Source organism: Myotis daubentonii, chromosome 17 (assembly GCF_963259705.1).
Source record: "Myotis daubentonii chromosome 17, mMyoDau2.1, whole genome shotgun sequence".
Classification (NCBI taxonomy): Eukaryota; Metazoa; Chordata; class Mammalia; order Chiroptera; family Vespertilionidae; genus Myotis; species Myotis daubentonii.
Window position 1 is genome coordinate 10,644,184 of NC_081856.1, and position 15,474 is coordinate 10,659,657.

The window sequence follows — 15,474 nt, forward strand, 5'->3', positions numbered from 1 at the left end:
CCCAAGTTTAAAAAAGAAAAAGAAACAAAATATAAAGAGCTGGGAGGATTTCTTATTTTAAATGATCAAGAGAATGAAAAGACAAGCCAGAATGGGAGAAAGAAAATGTGCACAACACATATCTGATAAAGGGCTTATACTCAGAACCTATATTAACTCTTAAAACTCAACAAGAAAACCCCATTTTTTCAATATGGGGAACAAATCTGAACAGACACTTCCCCCAAAAAGGTATGTGGATGGCAAATGAGCAGACAAAAGGATGGTCAACATCATTTCTCAGTACAGAAACGAATAAACGGACCACATGATGTCACTGCAACAGCAGCTCATTCCCTGCTGCTGGTCATGCAAAGTGGCAGTCGTTTTGGAAGACAGTTTGGCAGTTTCTTATAAAATACTAGAGGCCTGGCGCACAAAATTTGTGCGCGGGTACGGTCCCTAGATCAGGGCCATCTTCCCCGTTCTCGCCTGCTTTCCAGCCCCGCCCCCGCTGCAGGTTGCCTCTGTGTGTGGGGAGACCTGCAGGGCAGGAGTCTTGGCCTGGCACTGCTGGCGTTCCCCACCACCGACCCTCGGTTCCCCATTTGCCATTGGGTGACTGGAGCCTGCCTGCTGGCAAAGGGGAGGGGGGGAAGGGGAGGGAGGGAGGGACCGAGAGTTGGTCAGTGTGCCTCATAGTGACTGGTTGAGCAGTTGTTCTGCCATTAGGGTCACTTTGCATATTACCCTTTTATTATATAGGATACCCTTACCAAGATCCAGTAAGCCCACTCCTAGGTATTTACCCAAGCAAAACAAATTATGTTTCTACTAGAGGCCTGAGGCATGAAATTCATGCAAGGGGCTTGGCCCCTGCCGCTGCCGCCACAGTCTGGGGCCTCTGCCGCCTCTGCCTCAGCCCCTGCCGTGGCTTTGTCCAGAAGGACATCCGGTCTAATTAGCATATTAAGCTTTTATTATTATAGATTAAAAGCTTATATGTTTATGTTAAATGATAACCAAATCTTAACACATCCATACAGTGAAGTACTCAGCAATGGAAAGGAACAAGCTAGTGATTCACACATGAACTTAAAATGAATTTTGGTAGGCAAAAGAGGCCAGATTCAAAAGGCTATAAATTCTTCAATTCTACCATTTATGACATTCTGAAGAAAAGCAAAATTATAGGAACCAAAACAGACAGCGGTTGCCAGGGGTGGGGAGCTGGGCACAGGGGAGTTTTTAGGGTGATGGAGCTATTCTGAATAGCACTGAGACCGTGGACACAGGACTGTGCGTGTGTCAAAGCCCAAACGGAATGAATTTTACTGTGTGAAAAAATCAACTGGCATGTCAGATTCCAGGTGGAATGCAGTGTGACAAATGTTTGACAAATGTATGCCATACCCTCAATGAAAGGAGTGGGGATAAAAGACGTGAAACTAAGTTACTTGGGAAATGGTACTTTGAGTAGATACCATAGGGCTAAAGACAAAGCACCTAAACACTATACTCTAGTTGGTCAATTTGTTTCTCACAGGGTACAACTTAACTATTCTGAAACCACTTTATAAGTATTCTAGGGCTGAACAAATAAATAAATTGCAGATAACAGGAGCCAGGTTACTCCCTTTCAGAGGAAGGAAGATTACAAATACACAAAGGGCAAAACCAGAATGAACCTGTGCTGCTGATGGGAGTCAGTTTAAGTTAATGTTTATGTAATATACACAGAGATAGATCTAGAAATAATACAGAGATGTGCACCTATATTGGTTAGTATACATATTTATATCTCTCAGCTTGTTCCACTGAAGAGGCATACAACCAGTAGCAACAAGCACACCCATCACCCAGATCCTGGTTTCTAAATACCGTCGCCAGTAAAAGGAATCAGGGATCCTTGAAGGAATAGCTCATTCCTGGGCAGGCGTCCAGATAATACTTGTAGTGCCACAAAGTAAGAATATGGTCTTAAAAAAAATAATAAGGGCACGTCAAAAGAATTTAGGAGCAGATCACAAATGTTCCCAATACCCAAAGCTGAAACAATTTGCACAAAATAACAACAGTATTGGATTCCAAACTAAAGTACAAAATAAGTAGCCAGGATCACATATTAATGTAAATATTAAATACTGCCCCCTTCCCTTGAATGTGGGCTCAAGTTAATGATTCATTTCCAAAGAAAGTAAGGAAAGTGGAAAAACCTAGCAGATACCACCTTAAACGAAAGAAGGAACATCACCAGTGCTGCCCACGGACACCACATTCCCATGATACGATACAGTGTGGAAGGGCACATCACCTCTGTGCTGTCCCTCCCGATACAGCATCACCTCAAATACCAAAACACCCTTCAAACCACCAAGCAGTACCCTTCAGTGTCAAGGTCATGAAAGACTGAGAAACTGTCACAGGTAGGAGGAGTCTAAAGAACCATTAATGACTAAATAAATGCAATATGGTATCCTGGGTTGGATCCTGGAACTGAAGAACATTAATGGAAAAAGGTGAAAACCAAATCAAGTCTGCTGTTTAGTAAATAGCAGCGTATCAATGCGAATATCTGAGTTTTAACATGTGCTATAGTTTACATAAGATGTTAACATTAGGGGAAGCTCAGGGAAGGGGACAGAGAGTAAATGTGAAATTCTTATTAAGAAAGGGACTTACAGAAGATTATACACATTTTCTCAGTAATTGATCACCACCAGTTTATTTGTAAACATAGTATATGTGTCAATAATCAAATTGACAACACTTTATACATTTCATATTTAATATCATACCAGAAAACAATCCACTGTACTTAGTTACAATTTTGGTACTTTAAAAATCTTTAAATACAAACTGTATTTGAAAACACTGAACATAAAAGAGAAAAATAACAGAAAACTAAATACATCAAATAAAAGAAACCAGTATTTTTTTAAAAACCCACAAAATCATCTGATTACATACTTAAAAGGGAGGAAATCAGATGATCATTTTTTAATAACAAAGTTTCGGCTCTTTAGACCCACTTGAGAGGTGAAATTGTGTCACACAAAATTCCATGTCCTTCCTGATATCTTTTTTCTCTTAGTTTCCAAGGAATGTTTGCCATGGTTTAAGCTACATTACAGGGGGGAAGAAATGGGAGGTAGCAAAAGCCAATGAAATTACTTTAAACATCTGCAAAAAAATTATTTCACAAATCATCTTTGGCAAATAATAAAGTCTGTATTTTACATTTACCTTTTTGTTGAAATGGATCAATACTTATAAGATTTAAGAGATTCATCTTTACATGAGTTAAAATATAAATGAGACAAAGCCAAATTCATAAAGCAAAGCACAAAGCAGCCTGCACATTTTGCTAACAGTTCTAAAATGCAGACCGCCTGCCTGGCTGCCCAGGCTAGTGGTGCTTAGTGGTTAGTGCGCCAGGCTGTGCACCAAAGGGTCGCTGGTTCGATTCGAGGTCAAGGGCACATACCTGGATTGCAGGTTCAATCCCTAGCCCTGGCCAGGATGCGTGCGGAAGGCAACCTATAGATGTGTCTGTCTTACATAGATGTTTCTCTCTCTCTCCTTCCCTCATGCCCTTCTACTCTCTCTAAAAATCAATGGAAAAAATATCATTGGGTGAGGATTAACGAAAAAATAAAATAAAAATAAAAAAGCAGACTGCCCTCCTTAAAAATGAGGTCTTCAGCTGGGAACCAGAATCTTTCCTTATTCACAGGAGAAACCAGAGCGCACCACATGCTTTTTCAGTACTTCCCCTAAAATTCATGATCATGATTAGGTTCTATTTCTTCTTCTATTATTTCTCAAAGGAAATGCAGCAGCAAATCACTCCCACATTTTAAGTTTTAAATCCACCAACAACTGGGTTCACTGCCAACAAGTACAAATATCTGATTCTTTATTAGTGTACATGTCACTACAATAGACTTAGACTGGTAATACAGGAATAAATAAAATAACTACAGTTAATTCAAACAAAGCAAATGAGATTAGAGAGCCCTGATCAAATGAAATATTTTCAACTTTTGGTTGAAAAACTGTAAGTTACATACATACCTAATAGCACTAGGAATGTCCAATATCAATTATTGGGGGGAATGAGTGATTCACAGTCATAAGAAATTATTTTAATAGTATGTATTTTTCCTTTTATAGACAAAAATTTATAAGATACACTGATTTCTACCTTATATAAGAGAGAAAGTAGAAAACTAAAAGTTAACTGCATTTACCTAAACACGGCACTGACTTGCCACAGGTAACCTGCTCCAAAAGATACAATTCTGTGGGTAGGCCATGGGGCTGAATGCATGGTTATGTTAACAGTTTTAAAAAGGCATATATTTCCAGAAGTATGTTAAAATCCACAAATATCAGTTCTACAAATAACAAAAATTATCAGCAAGAAAGTTTAGGTTTTAGCATTCCTAAATTTTCTAATGCCTTAAGTGTTTTAGATATATGTTCTTTGATCAGTTCATTTGGTTACAGTTTTAAACTAGCAAACCGTTATCCTAGGAGAAGAGCTAAACTAAACTATAACACTGCACAAACTTCCCAAGGTAACCTGAAAAATCTAAAAAGTGATTCCAATTATTCTAATATTTGAGACACTAAAAGAATCAATGACTTAAGAAACATTTTGAAATACTCAATTTTCCTTTATCATTTCCTCCCTGAACTATTCACATAAATTTAAGATCCAAACTACCTAATTATGTCTTCAAAGTAGGCTTTTCACTAAAGTATTTTGATCAGAAGACATAGCTTTAATGCTTCTCTTATATAATTCTAACCTAAAATCATAACCCTTGGTTTGAGAACATCAAATTCAATTTCATAACAATTAATTGGTAAAACTACAAACAAAAAATAAGTCACAGTGAAAATGTGCAGCAGCCACAGCTACAAGAACGGAAAATACTATTTTTCCAGAAAGACTCTATGAAAATATGAAGTCCAAAGTGAGTGACAACAGAAGTCCACATATAAATGTTGTTTAAAAATAGAATGCTTTCCAAAGCTTCTCATGAGATGTCAATGTAGAGTCAGAGTCGGAGTTAAGACCTTATAAATCAAGGGTAAGTTACACAGAACTATGCTGATTGACATACCTTCAACAATGTCCAACTGATCTACATAATTTACAGACAGCCACAGGAGTTCTTAATGCCCCGTCACATCATTTCTCAGTCCTGGGTGTGTATGTTTCATAGTTTTGCTACTTGAAGTACCAAGAAGCCTTCGCAGAGGAAGAGTTCCCCTCTTCCCATGATCCCCTACAGAGTAGGTAACAAAATATAAAACTAAACAAGATTTACGATTGATAACCTAACATATAAAATTACCACTGCAATATTCGTAGAGACCGCTTATAAACATAACAGTCATCATAAAGCCTATAAAGTATATCCTGTTTTATAAAAGAAATGCAGATTGTCTCAAGGTAAAAAATACAGTGCAGGCTGCTAAAAAGCTCTTGGTTGCATTAGGAGGTGCAACGATGAGGAAAACTTCAGAAACCGTGAACGTGTCCCCCAAACTTCAAACATCAGGTAAGCATGAATGGCACGGCAGCGGCAGGATGCTTCTTTAGTGGCTGGCACTATAAAGCTAACCTTAAGAAAGAAAAAAGGCAGAAAGTGTGAGCAACAAATGGTGTAACCAAATCATTGCAAATGGAGACTAGCAATACGCAGTGAGGAAGGTGACCGTCCATTCCATTCTGATAAGATGCCATCTTTAAATATTAAGTTCTTTGCGGGCAGTGGGACTCCCAGATCTGCTTGGGATGACTGGGAGAGCAAACTTGAAAAGCTGGCCTCTGTGTGAATATCCAGTGTTGAAGCACCTTCCTAAAAGATCAAGAAACAAGAGAAAAATTCTGTATTCTACATGTTACCAAACCACTTAGTATAGCTAATGAGGAAAACAGACCTTGATTACCCGAGAAATGTTTATGGAATGCAAAGTACTAATGGAGATGCAAAGACCTACCTCACAAACCCAAAATAATCAATGAGAAGTATTAACATATGCAGAAATGACTACCACAAGTTAGTGCTTTGAAATGAATAGAAATACTAGGCTATGAGACTATGGTATAAGAAGAGGTTAGTTCTCAGACAATCTCTAAAAACCCTCACGCAGCATTTAGCACCAGAACAGCCCATCCACTCCCAGGGCTCTCACAGGCACATATTCAGCACAGACCTCCCCTGAGAACTCCGGGCTCAAGCATGCCCCTGACATTCGCGCTCAGATGCTGCACCACATGTGCCACACTGACCGTGTCCCCTACCCCCCACATCAAGCTACTCAGAAATACGGGAATCTCTCGGATTCCTCCCTTCCTATCACACCCTCAATATTTCCTCACATTTAACTAATCACTAGGTTCTGTCAATCAACTTCCAACATGGATTCCAAAATAATTTACCTAACTCACCACAGCCACTGCCAGTTTAGGCCAGTGGCCTCCAAAGTGGGGTACTCACTCCAAAGTGGGGTATGGTACTACGAAAATTTTAAAATCTTGTATCTACTTATTGCATCCTTTAAGAATTTCTATTTTTGTGTATGTTTTATAATATGTGTAATTTATTGGTGTAACAGTATATATGTGTAATAAACAAACCTGTATTGTGGATACCTACAAAATTGTGTTTTTGTGGGGGGTTTTTTAATGAGAAAGGCTGCTACTGAAATCTCTCACTTGGGCTATTACAGTAGTCTCCAAACTAATCTTACTTCTATGCTTGCCCATTTTTAATTTATTCTCTAAACAGTAACTAATCTTTAAAGAAATAATGTCATTCTCTGTTTAAGTCTTGAATGCACTCAGCATAAACCACAAATGCTTTAATACATTCTAGAAGGCCCTCCCCATCCCTCTTGCCACTGCCCCTCTTTCACGAGGCTTCTGTAACACTAGCCTTCTGTTTTCTTGACACAGGACCTTTGTGCCTGCTAAACTCTGCCTGGAATACTCTTTTCCATCCTTTAGGTTTCAGATTATATAGCATCTCCACCTATTTAAAGTAGGTCTAGCTTTGGAATCCATCAGATTTGAAGGAGCCTGAATCCTTCAAAGCACCTACTGAAATCGACGTTTACTTGACTAGTGTCTCGTACAACCCTCTAGGCTCCTCTAGTGTCTTAGAGATCATTGTTTCCCCAGCACTTGGTAAAGGGTCTGGATGAAGTAAACGCAAGTATTTATTGAAAGAATGAATGAAACAAAACTCTAAAATATTAATTTCAAATTATTAGATCAGATATTCTGAACAGAAATATTCCATTCTAGTTTATCTACAAATCAAATCTAGGGTATTCTTTCCTTTGTGTGTTGGGGGGGGGGGGAGGAGACACAGGACACAAAAGGTCTAGAGCACTGGCTTTCACTACCACACAGACAATGGAGCTCCCTGCAGTTATTAATGGAGTACCAGACTCAAGAGCCAGCACCTTGTATGATGCATGGCCTGTAACAGATGCTGAACACACTCCTGAATGAAGAACTAGCACAGAACAGAACAGAGTTCAAGCTTTAGAGCCAGAAGACCTGGCTCATGAGCTCGGTGCAAGTCAGTTTACTTCCTGAATCTTGGTGTCTTCGGGTATAAATTTAAATTAATGCTTATTTCATGTCTACTGCAGTGGAGATTCAAAGCAAACATGGAAGTGTTTTGTATTTAAAGCTCTACACCAATAACATTTGGATCTTCTTGTTTATTACCTGGAATGAGTGAACAAAGTTAAGGACTCGTAGAGAAAGTTTTCTACTGGAATGTAAGAGATTTTGAAGGCTGAAAGAAAGGGGGGAAAGTTCAGTACAAATATAATGACAAGAGTTTAATTCTGCTAATTTCAACAGTTTAATTTTACTAATTTCAAAACATTTATATCAGCATATAAATCCTGATTAACCACATTAAAATTTTTTAAAAACCAATTTCAATGGTTCTCATCAATGAAATTGTTGCCTCTTTTAATAATAGGGAGTAACAGTACATAAAAAGACCATTTTGACATAAAACATCATAAATTACCAAAATTAAAATTTATTGTTATAAGGTTTAGCAAATATAAATGTTTACTAAATAACCTTTTTAAATAAAAATTTATGCACTTGGAGGGATGAAGTCTGACATATTTAACATACATCAACCCACCAAATTAAATATTTTTCAAATATATAAATAGGTAACAATTATAGTGACAATCTTTAAAGCTATAGCATTTCTATTTTATTCATGTCTTATTTTATTTTCAGAGGACAGTTATTAAAAATTACATGTCGCCCTAGCCAGTTTGACTCAGTGGATAGAGTATTGGCCCTGGACCAAAGAGTTCCAGGTTCGAATCTGGTCAAGGGCACATACCTCCCCTGGTCAGAGCATGTGCAGGACACAACCAGTCGATGTGTCACTCTTACATCGATGTTTCTCTGTCTTTCCCCCTCCCTTCCATTCTCTCTAAAAATCAGTAGAAAAATATCCTCAGGTGAGGATTAACCAAAATAAATAAATAAATACATAAATAAAATTACTTGTCAACTGAGCACTTTTAATCTTCTGATATAAGCTACATTAAGCCAGTTAAATGAATGATTTATTATCCAACTCTGTTTTCCTAAATAAGTAAAACAGATCGGTAGGTATCACCTTTCCAAGTTATCCACTATGACCATCAGATTCAATGATGCTCTTTTCTAACTAACCCAGTCAGTCTCAGAGTCTTTACAATACTACCTCTTAGCAGCCACGACCAATGGATCAGAGTTGTCATAAGGGAAAACCTACATGTCATCTCTGATAAGTAATAAATGCTCATTTTAGGAAATGTGGAAATTGAAGACAACTTTGAAAGTCAGCCATAATTCCACCACAAGACATAATCACTATTAAGATAACATAACTTGAGTGTGTGTTTGTGGAGTAAGAGAAGTCCACAAGAAAAATTCTCTACAGACATTTATATATTTTAAAAAACCAGGCTCATAACTCTCATGAGCATTCTCCGTTTACCACACCCTCACCAAATCTGGGTAACTACGTAAATATAATTATAATTAGCCAAAATATGTGCCTAAAATGTTTGTATGTGCCTAATTCCTGAGGTATAAAAGTTTAATTTTGAAAATATATCAAAACCCTTAAACTAGCAAACTTTATTCAATAAACAAATATACACAGGTAATTGCTATGTTCATGTATAAAATACAAGAAAGATATAGCAAATATTACTGACTTAAAAATCTCATAGATGAAAAGATGACAATGAACATAAACCCTTACCTCTCTTTTCTGCAAAGGCCATGGGTAGCAATTTTTCTACAAACTTTCCGGTTTAATTCAGAACTAAACAGTGGAATTCCAAAGCATAGCTCAAGAGGAACCCAATCTGCTTCTGTTGTGGCAACTATAAAAGGACATGTAAACTTATTAGTCATGCATAAATTTATATATTATAACTGACCAGGGTTTCTTAATTGAGGTCAATGGATTTCCATAGATTCCTCTCACACACCAATTGGCTGAGCAGGAGAGAGAACTAGGGGGAGAGGGAAGGAGTGTCAGTGAATCTCTGAAATAGAAAAGAATGTTTTTTGAGGATGTATGTACATGCTTCTGAGGAGAAGGTACTAGTTTTCATCAGTTCAAAGTGGTCTTTTACCCCATTGCAAGATATCTACAAAATGAGAGAATTAACTGAAATATTTAACAAAGGAAATACGAAACTTAAGTCACTATTCTCAGGTCATCTTACCTAATAGACAAATATGTAAACTAACTGTCCCTCCGCTACACTCACCAGCCAATCAGGAGAGTATGCAAATTAACCCAACAAAGATGGCAGTTAATTTGAATATGTAGGGGTGAAGCAGCGGAGCGAAGATTGAAGGCTCCGGCCAGAACGAAGGCCTGGGTCCCAGGTGCCGGAGGAAAACTGGTGCCCGCAGCCAGGAGAAGGGAAGGCCTATTGCACGAATCTCTTCATGCAATGGGCCTCTAGTATTTTAATAATATTTGGCTATTTTAAATATACAAAAATGTTTGCTAGAAAATTCTTATTACAAGGTCATTTATGGACAAATGACATCCAGATGACTTAACAAAAAAGTTAAGCCCTGGCTGGTATGGTTCAGTGGATAGAGTGTGGACTAGAGGGTCCCAGGTTTGATTTCAGTTAAGGGCACATATCCGAGTTTCAGGCTCGATCCCTAGTAGGGGGCAGGCAGGAGGCAGCCGATCAATGATTCTCTCTCATCATTGATGTTTCTATCACTTTCCCCCTCCCTTCCTCTCTGAAATCAATAAAAATATATTTTTTAAAAAGACTGCAAATAGCCCTAACCGGTTTGGCTCAGTGGATAGAGCGTCGGCCTGCGGACTGAAGGGTCCCAGGTTCGATTCCAGTCAAGGGCATGTACCTTGGTTGCAGGCACATCCCCAGTGGGTGGTGTGCAGGAGGCAGCTGATCGATGTTTCTCTCATCGATGTTTCTAACTCTCTATCCTTCTCCCTTCCTCTCTGTAAAAAAATCAATAAAATATATTTTTAAAAAAAAAGACTGCAAATAATTTTTAAAACCTTACCAGAGTTTTGCTTAGTTGCTAAATCTGTAGTTGCCTCCTCAATGACCATTTCAAACGACTCTGTACTTCCATTTACATCTGAGCCAGAAGCCAAATCAGGTTCACCTTGTAATTTAAGGACAAACACAAATATTAAGATTCTAATAGTTGGCATAAGTTGTCAATAAATCAGTTCTAACATAAAAGTGGATTCAGGCAACAGAAATGGCAATGGAAAACAATGAATAGTCCTTAACCTTAAAACAGTAGTTCTCAACTGGGGGATAATTTTGTCGCCCAAGGGACACTAGGCAATGTTTGGAGACAGGTTTTGTTGTCATGAATGGGAACAGGGATGCCACTGATATTTAAGGATGCTAACCATACTGCAGTGCACAGAGCAGCCCCACAACAAAGCTCAGAATGTAAATAGTGCTAAGGTTGTAAAAACAAGGATTCAAATGGCAGAAGAGAAGTTTAGACTATCAGTAAGCTCACTACTGAAGTCATTTCTACCCCATGGAAATATGCAGTCTGATTACATCGTTCCTCTTCAAAAGTCTTTTTGACTTCCCTATCTTTCAGCACAGAAGATGCTCCTTAGAGCTCACCTACTTCTCTACTGTACCTAGTTCTCTACTCTCATCTACTTCTGCCCAATAGATCCTTTCTTTTGGCTGCCAAAGCTACTCTATTCCCTGATTCCCTCTGCCTGAAAGGCTGCTACCTTCCACATAAACAACAATTATCTTTTGTGTAGATAACTCCTCATTATTCAAAATTCAGTCCAAACTTTCCTTTCCATAAGAGGCCTTCTCTGATAGCTCAGCCGTCCTATTTCAGCACTGCAAGCTAAGGCAGAGCCCTATCCCAGTGTCTTAACACAGCACAGCAGCCTGGTTCACTTGCTTGTCTCCCTTTCTAGGGTATAATTCCTCAGGTCTTACAAATTTAAACGTCTCCAGCATCTAAGCAGACAGTCCGTAAATGTTTGTGGAATGAATGAAATAAAACACGGCAGCAGTAGCAGACATGCTTTGAAATGACTGCTTAACTCCATAGCCTTCTTCTCTGGAAAATGCTCCTGTGATACTTGGCAGTTAACTGTTGAAAACTGCCTATTACACAGCAATAATAAATATAAAAAACCTCCTATGTCAAAAATCAAAAGTTACCCAAATCCTCTGGCCAAAGGTAAATGGACCACAAATAGATACCTAACTCAAAGGGAGCCAATCCAAGACACTGGATGGCTAGCAATAATTATTTTCTCAGGATTTCAACGTAAGACGCTCAAGGAGTAGTCAATTGACCATAGACAATTGAACTGAAATGTTTCCTTGGAGTCATAGACCAGAGCTGGCACCATGGCAACCACAGCCACATTACAAGCCAGAATTAGGACAGAGCAGAAACAATTAGTAAGCATGAAAAGGTAATTGGAAAATAAAATTTTAAATTAAAAAGAAAGAAAAAGAGGCCCTAGCTGGTTTGGCTCAGTGGATACAGCGTCAGCCTGTGGTCCAAAGGGTCCCGGGTTCAATTCTGGTCAAGGGCATGTATCTCGGTTGCAGGCTCCTCGCAGGACCGAGCCCAGGTCGGGGCTCATGCAGGAGGCAACCCATCGATGTAGTCTCTCACATCGCTATTTCTCTCTGTTTTTCCTTCTCTCTTCCACTCTCTCTACAAATCAGAAGAAAAATATCCTTGGGTGAGGATTAAAAAAAAGAAGAAGAAGAAAGAAAAAGATATCGAAGGAAAACTAGCCATCATCAATATGCAGGATAGACTGGAGATAGAAAGAAAATGAGGCCAGGAAAGCTAAGCAGACAATGATGGCTTCAAGGACCAGGACTCCGACTAGAACAGCAGTTACAGAGAATAAAAGAGAAGGGAAGAAACGGATATGAGAGACTTTTCCAACCATTAATTCACAGAACTTGGAAACAACTGGACAGTGCAGAAAAGGAGAAGGATGACGGCGATAGGACTCTGGCCTGGGTAACTGAGACAACAGTGCCTTCACAGAAAGAGAAAGGTCAAAAGGGAAGAACTGGAGACGTCGTTACAAAGAGACTAAAACTTTGAAACCATCACCCCATAAAGGAAGTTAATTTAAAGCCTATAAACATAGATATGACAGTAAAGGGCTAAAACCTGATAACCTTTCTGTATCCCAACCCCACCCAGGTCATCACTTCTGTAGTTATGCACTTAATATTTCCTCCATTTAAACAACTGATACTTGTCCAAATGATGTCACAGAGTATTTTCTCATACGTCAGTGAAAAGCATTAAGAGTTAAATAATTCAACATCCTTACAAAAGTCACCGTGCTTTTTAAATAATTAGGTTGTAATTAACTCAATACCAAATAATCTTTAATTCAAAACCCAACTATTGGCTAACCTCTCTCATCAGAAGAATCACTGAGTTTTCTGCTTGCAAGTTGGCTCGAAGCATTCAACATGGTGATATAGCCACAAAAATGCTGCAAGTCCACCTTAGTCCTTAATATTTCCAATGCTTTATGAACACCCATATTGACACGAGTAAACTCTAAGAACAAAGAGTTGACATCAAATTATAAGTGATTAGTTTTGTAAAATAATACAGCATGAAAAACTTAAAAATATTTTTATTAAACAATTCTTAGAATTACTTTTATACTTTAATCTATCAAGATTGATTCCAATGAAGAAATATCTGTGAACATAAAAGGATATTATATACATATAACATGTTTATAGCCTTCAGGAGGTATTTGGTATAACAGAAGCAAACAGTCAGTGGTAAATTCTCTAGGCGTCTATTAGTGCTTCTATTCTGCCTCAAATACTTGGTGGGCTTCTACCAGGAAATTTATTAAATATACATATTTTTGAAATTAAAGCTAATATACTTGAAATTATGTCCTAATGAATTATTTAAGTTTTAACTCAAGTTCTTACCTGTGAACTTACAAAAGAGAAAGATGCTCTATATCCAAATATGGAGATTTCTCTTTTTTATAATTCACAATAATCTCCCAAGGCAAGAGAACTACCAATTAGTTCTTGAGATTTTCTACATTTTAATGTCCTGTGGTCACTACCCTGTATCCTCAGGTGAACATTTCCCCCCACAGAATTTATAAAGTACCAGAGGATTAAGTAGGACAGTTTAGTTGCAGACAAGTACTTATTTCTGAAAAAATGGCTATTTTGAGTCCTCTCTTCCCCACATTTTTTACACACTTACAACAGCCAAAACAGAGCACTTAATTTCAAACATGAGGCTCCCCTAGTCTGGCCATGCGAAAAGGAGACGATATCTGTAAAAATCCTCTGCCTTTCCTTGCTTTAGGGGGCAGGGGCAGTGGTGAGCAACATTTTGAAAGAACAGTAAGTTCTTATATGGGATAACTGCAGTTAAATTACTTGAACCATTCACTGCTCTCTTGAATTCCAAGCAATAAGACTCTAAAAATCAGAAAAATAGATTACAGAACAGCAGTTTTACATGGAGCAGGAAACTTAAGTGCCATGTAAATATATGCAAAGTTTTAATCAGATAGTATTTTTTCTTCTGAATGTACATATTTTAATATTCAACAGAGAAAAGGTATCTTCTCTATTAGACAAAAGGAAGAATGAACTGGCTGTTACAGAACTTCTCTGCATCTTTATCAACTATGAGACTGCACAGCCAAATCCAGGAGCCAACATTAACCAGGGCTTTCCCCTTGGTGCTAACCAGCTAATTTAGCTCAAACTGCAATCCTCTCATCAGCAAAAATAAAATTTAACAGCAAAAAAAATTTATTATAAATAAAAATGCTGAGACAAGAAATACATGCAAGTGCTCTGTAAACTGTGAAGTAGGAGACAAACGTTTATTAGGACCCATTTCTACAATAACTAAAAAAGCCCCTAAAAGAAAACCAGTGTGTAACATTGGGGGTGACCAACTTTCTAAACATCTTTCTAAGCATAAAATCTTCCCTATGACTTGCTTCAAATAATAAGCAATAAAAAGAAACTGAAAGACTAAACATACAGAAAACCTAGTCTTCCATCTAGGCAGACGCCTATGTATTCTCTTCATCTCCAAGACAGACTCGTATTCCTCCAAAGGTCCTAAGTCGGTCTTACACTATCGATTCTTTGTGGGAAAAGGCATATGACAGAAAACTACCTTTTGCCAATACTCTTTAAAAACAAAATGGTAACACCCTAGAACTTCAAAATTTTAAGCATTCACTTCCTGCTATGTTTTCCACCAAATTGGTGACAAAGATTAGTGATAAAGAAATGAAATAGATACAAATCAGAAGTGAGGTACCTCCTTGTAGTTCTGTCTCATCAAATGGAAATGGTATGTGGACAGTTTCTCCTGTCCCGTGGAAGCCATGTCCCTAAACATGAAGACACACAAGTTGAAAGGTGTATGAGAAAACGACATTTCCAACAATAGATATTAAAGCACCAAATAAGACTGTGCCACATGGTGGTATATTCTACCTTAATACTCCATCAAAGTGCTTTAAACAATTTTCTATTTTTCTACAGCAAGCAAAGGCAATCTAAAGCAGGGGTCCTCAAACTTTTTAAACAGGGGGCCAGTTCACTGTCCCTCAGACCGTTGGAGGGCTGGACTATAGTTTTAAAAAAACAATGAAAAATTCCTATGCACACTGCACATATCTTATTTTGAAGTAAAAAAACGAAACGGGAACATATACAGTATTTGTATTTGCATGTGGCCCGCGGGCCGTAGTTTGAGGACCCCTGATCTAAAGTATAAATGAATCTATAAGGTAATGTGTCTCAAATTGAGTGCATGGGCTAAATTTTAAAAAGGAGGCTAATTTAACAGGTAACTCAGGTGTCAGCCAAGTGGAGACTGAATGAGAT

General features: G+C 38.1%; 1 protein-coding gene across 1 annotated transcript in view; it reads right to left on the reverse strand.

The window, feature by feature from the left end:
• Positions 1–2,684: 2,684 nt before the first annotated feature.
• FAM91A1 (family with sequence similarity 91 member A1) overlaps positions 2,685–15,474 on the reverse strand; it is a 43,811-nt gene continuing 31,021 nt past the window's right edge. Inside the window, exons 19-24 of the mRNA XM_059672774.1 lie at positions 14,903–14,975; positions 12,989–13,138; positions 10,601–10,705; positions 9,300–9,423; positions 7,739–7,808; positions 2,685–5,855 (exon numbers count right to left, since the gene is read on the reverse strand). Coding sequence (XP_059528757.1) covers positions 5,670–5,855; positions 7,739–7,808; positions 9,300–9,423; positions 10,601–10,705; positions 12,989–13,138; positions 14,903–14,975 — 708 coding nt within the window. The 3' untranslated portion in view covers positions 2,685–5,669. The remainder of the gene's footprint in view (positions 5,856–7,738; positions 7,809–9,299; positions 9,424–10,600; positions 10,706–12,988; positions 13,139–14,902; positions 14,976–15,474) is intronic.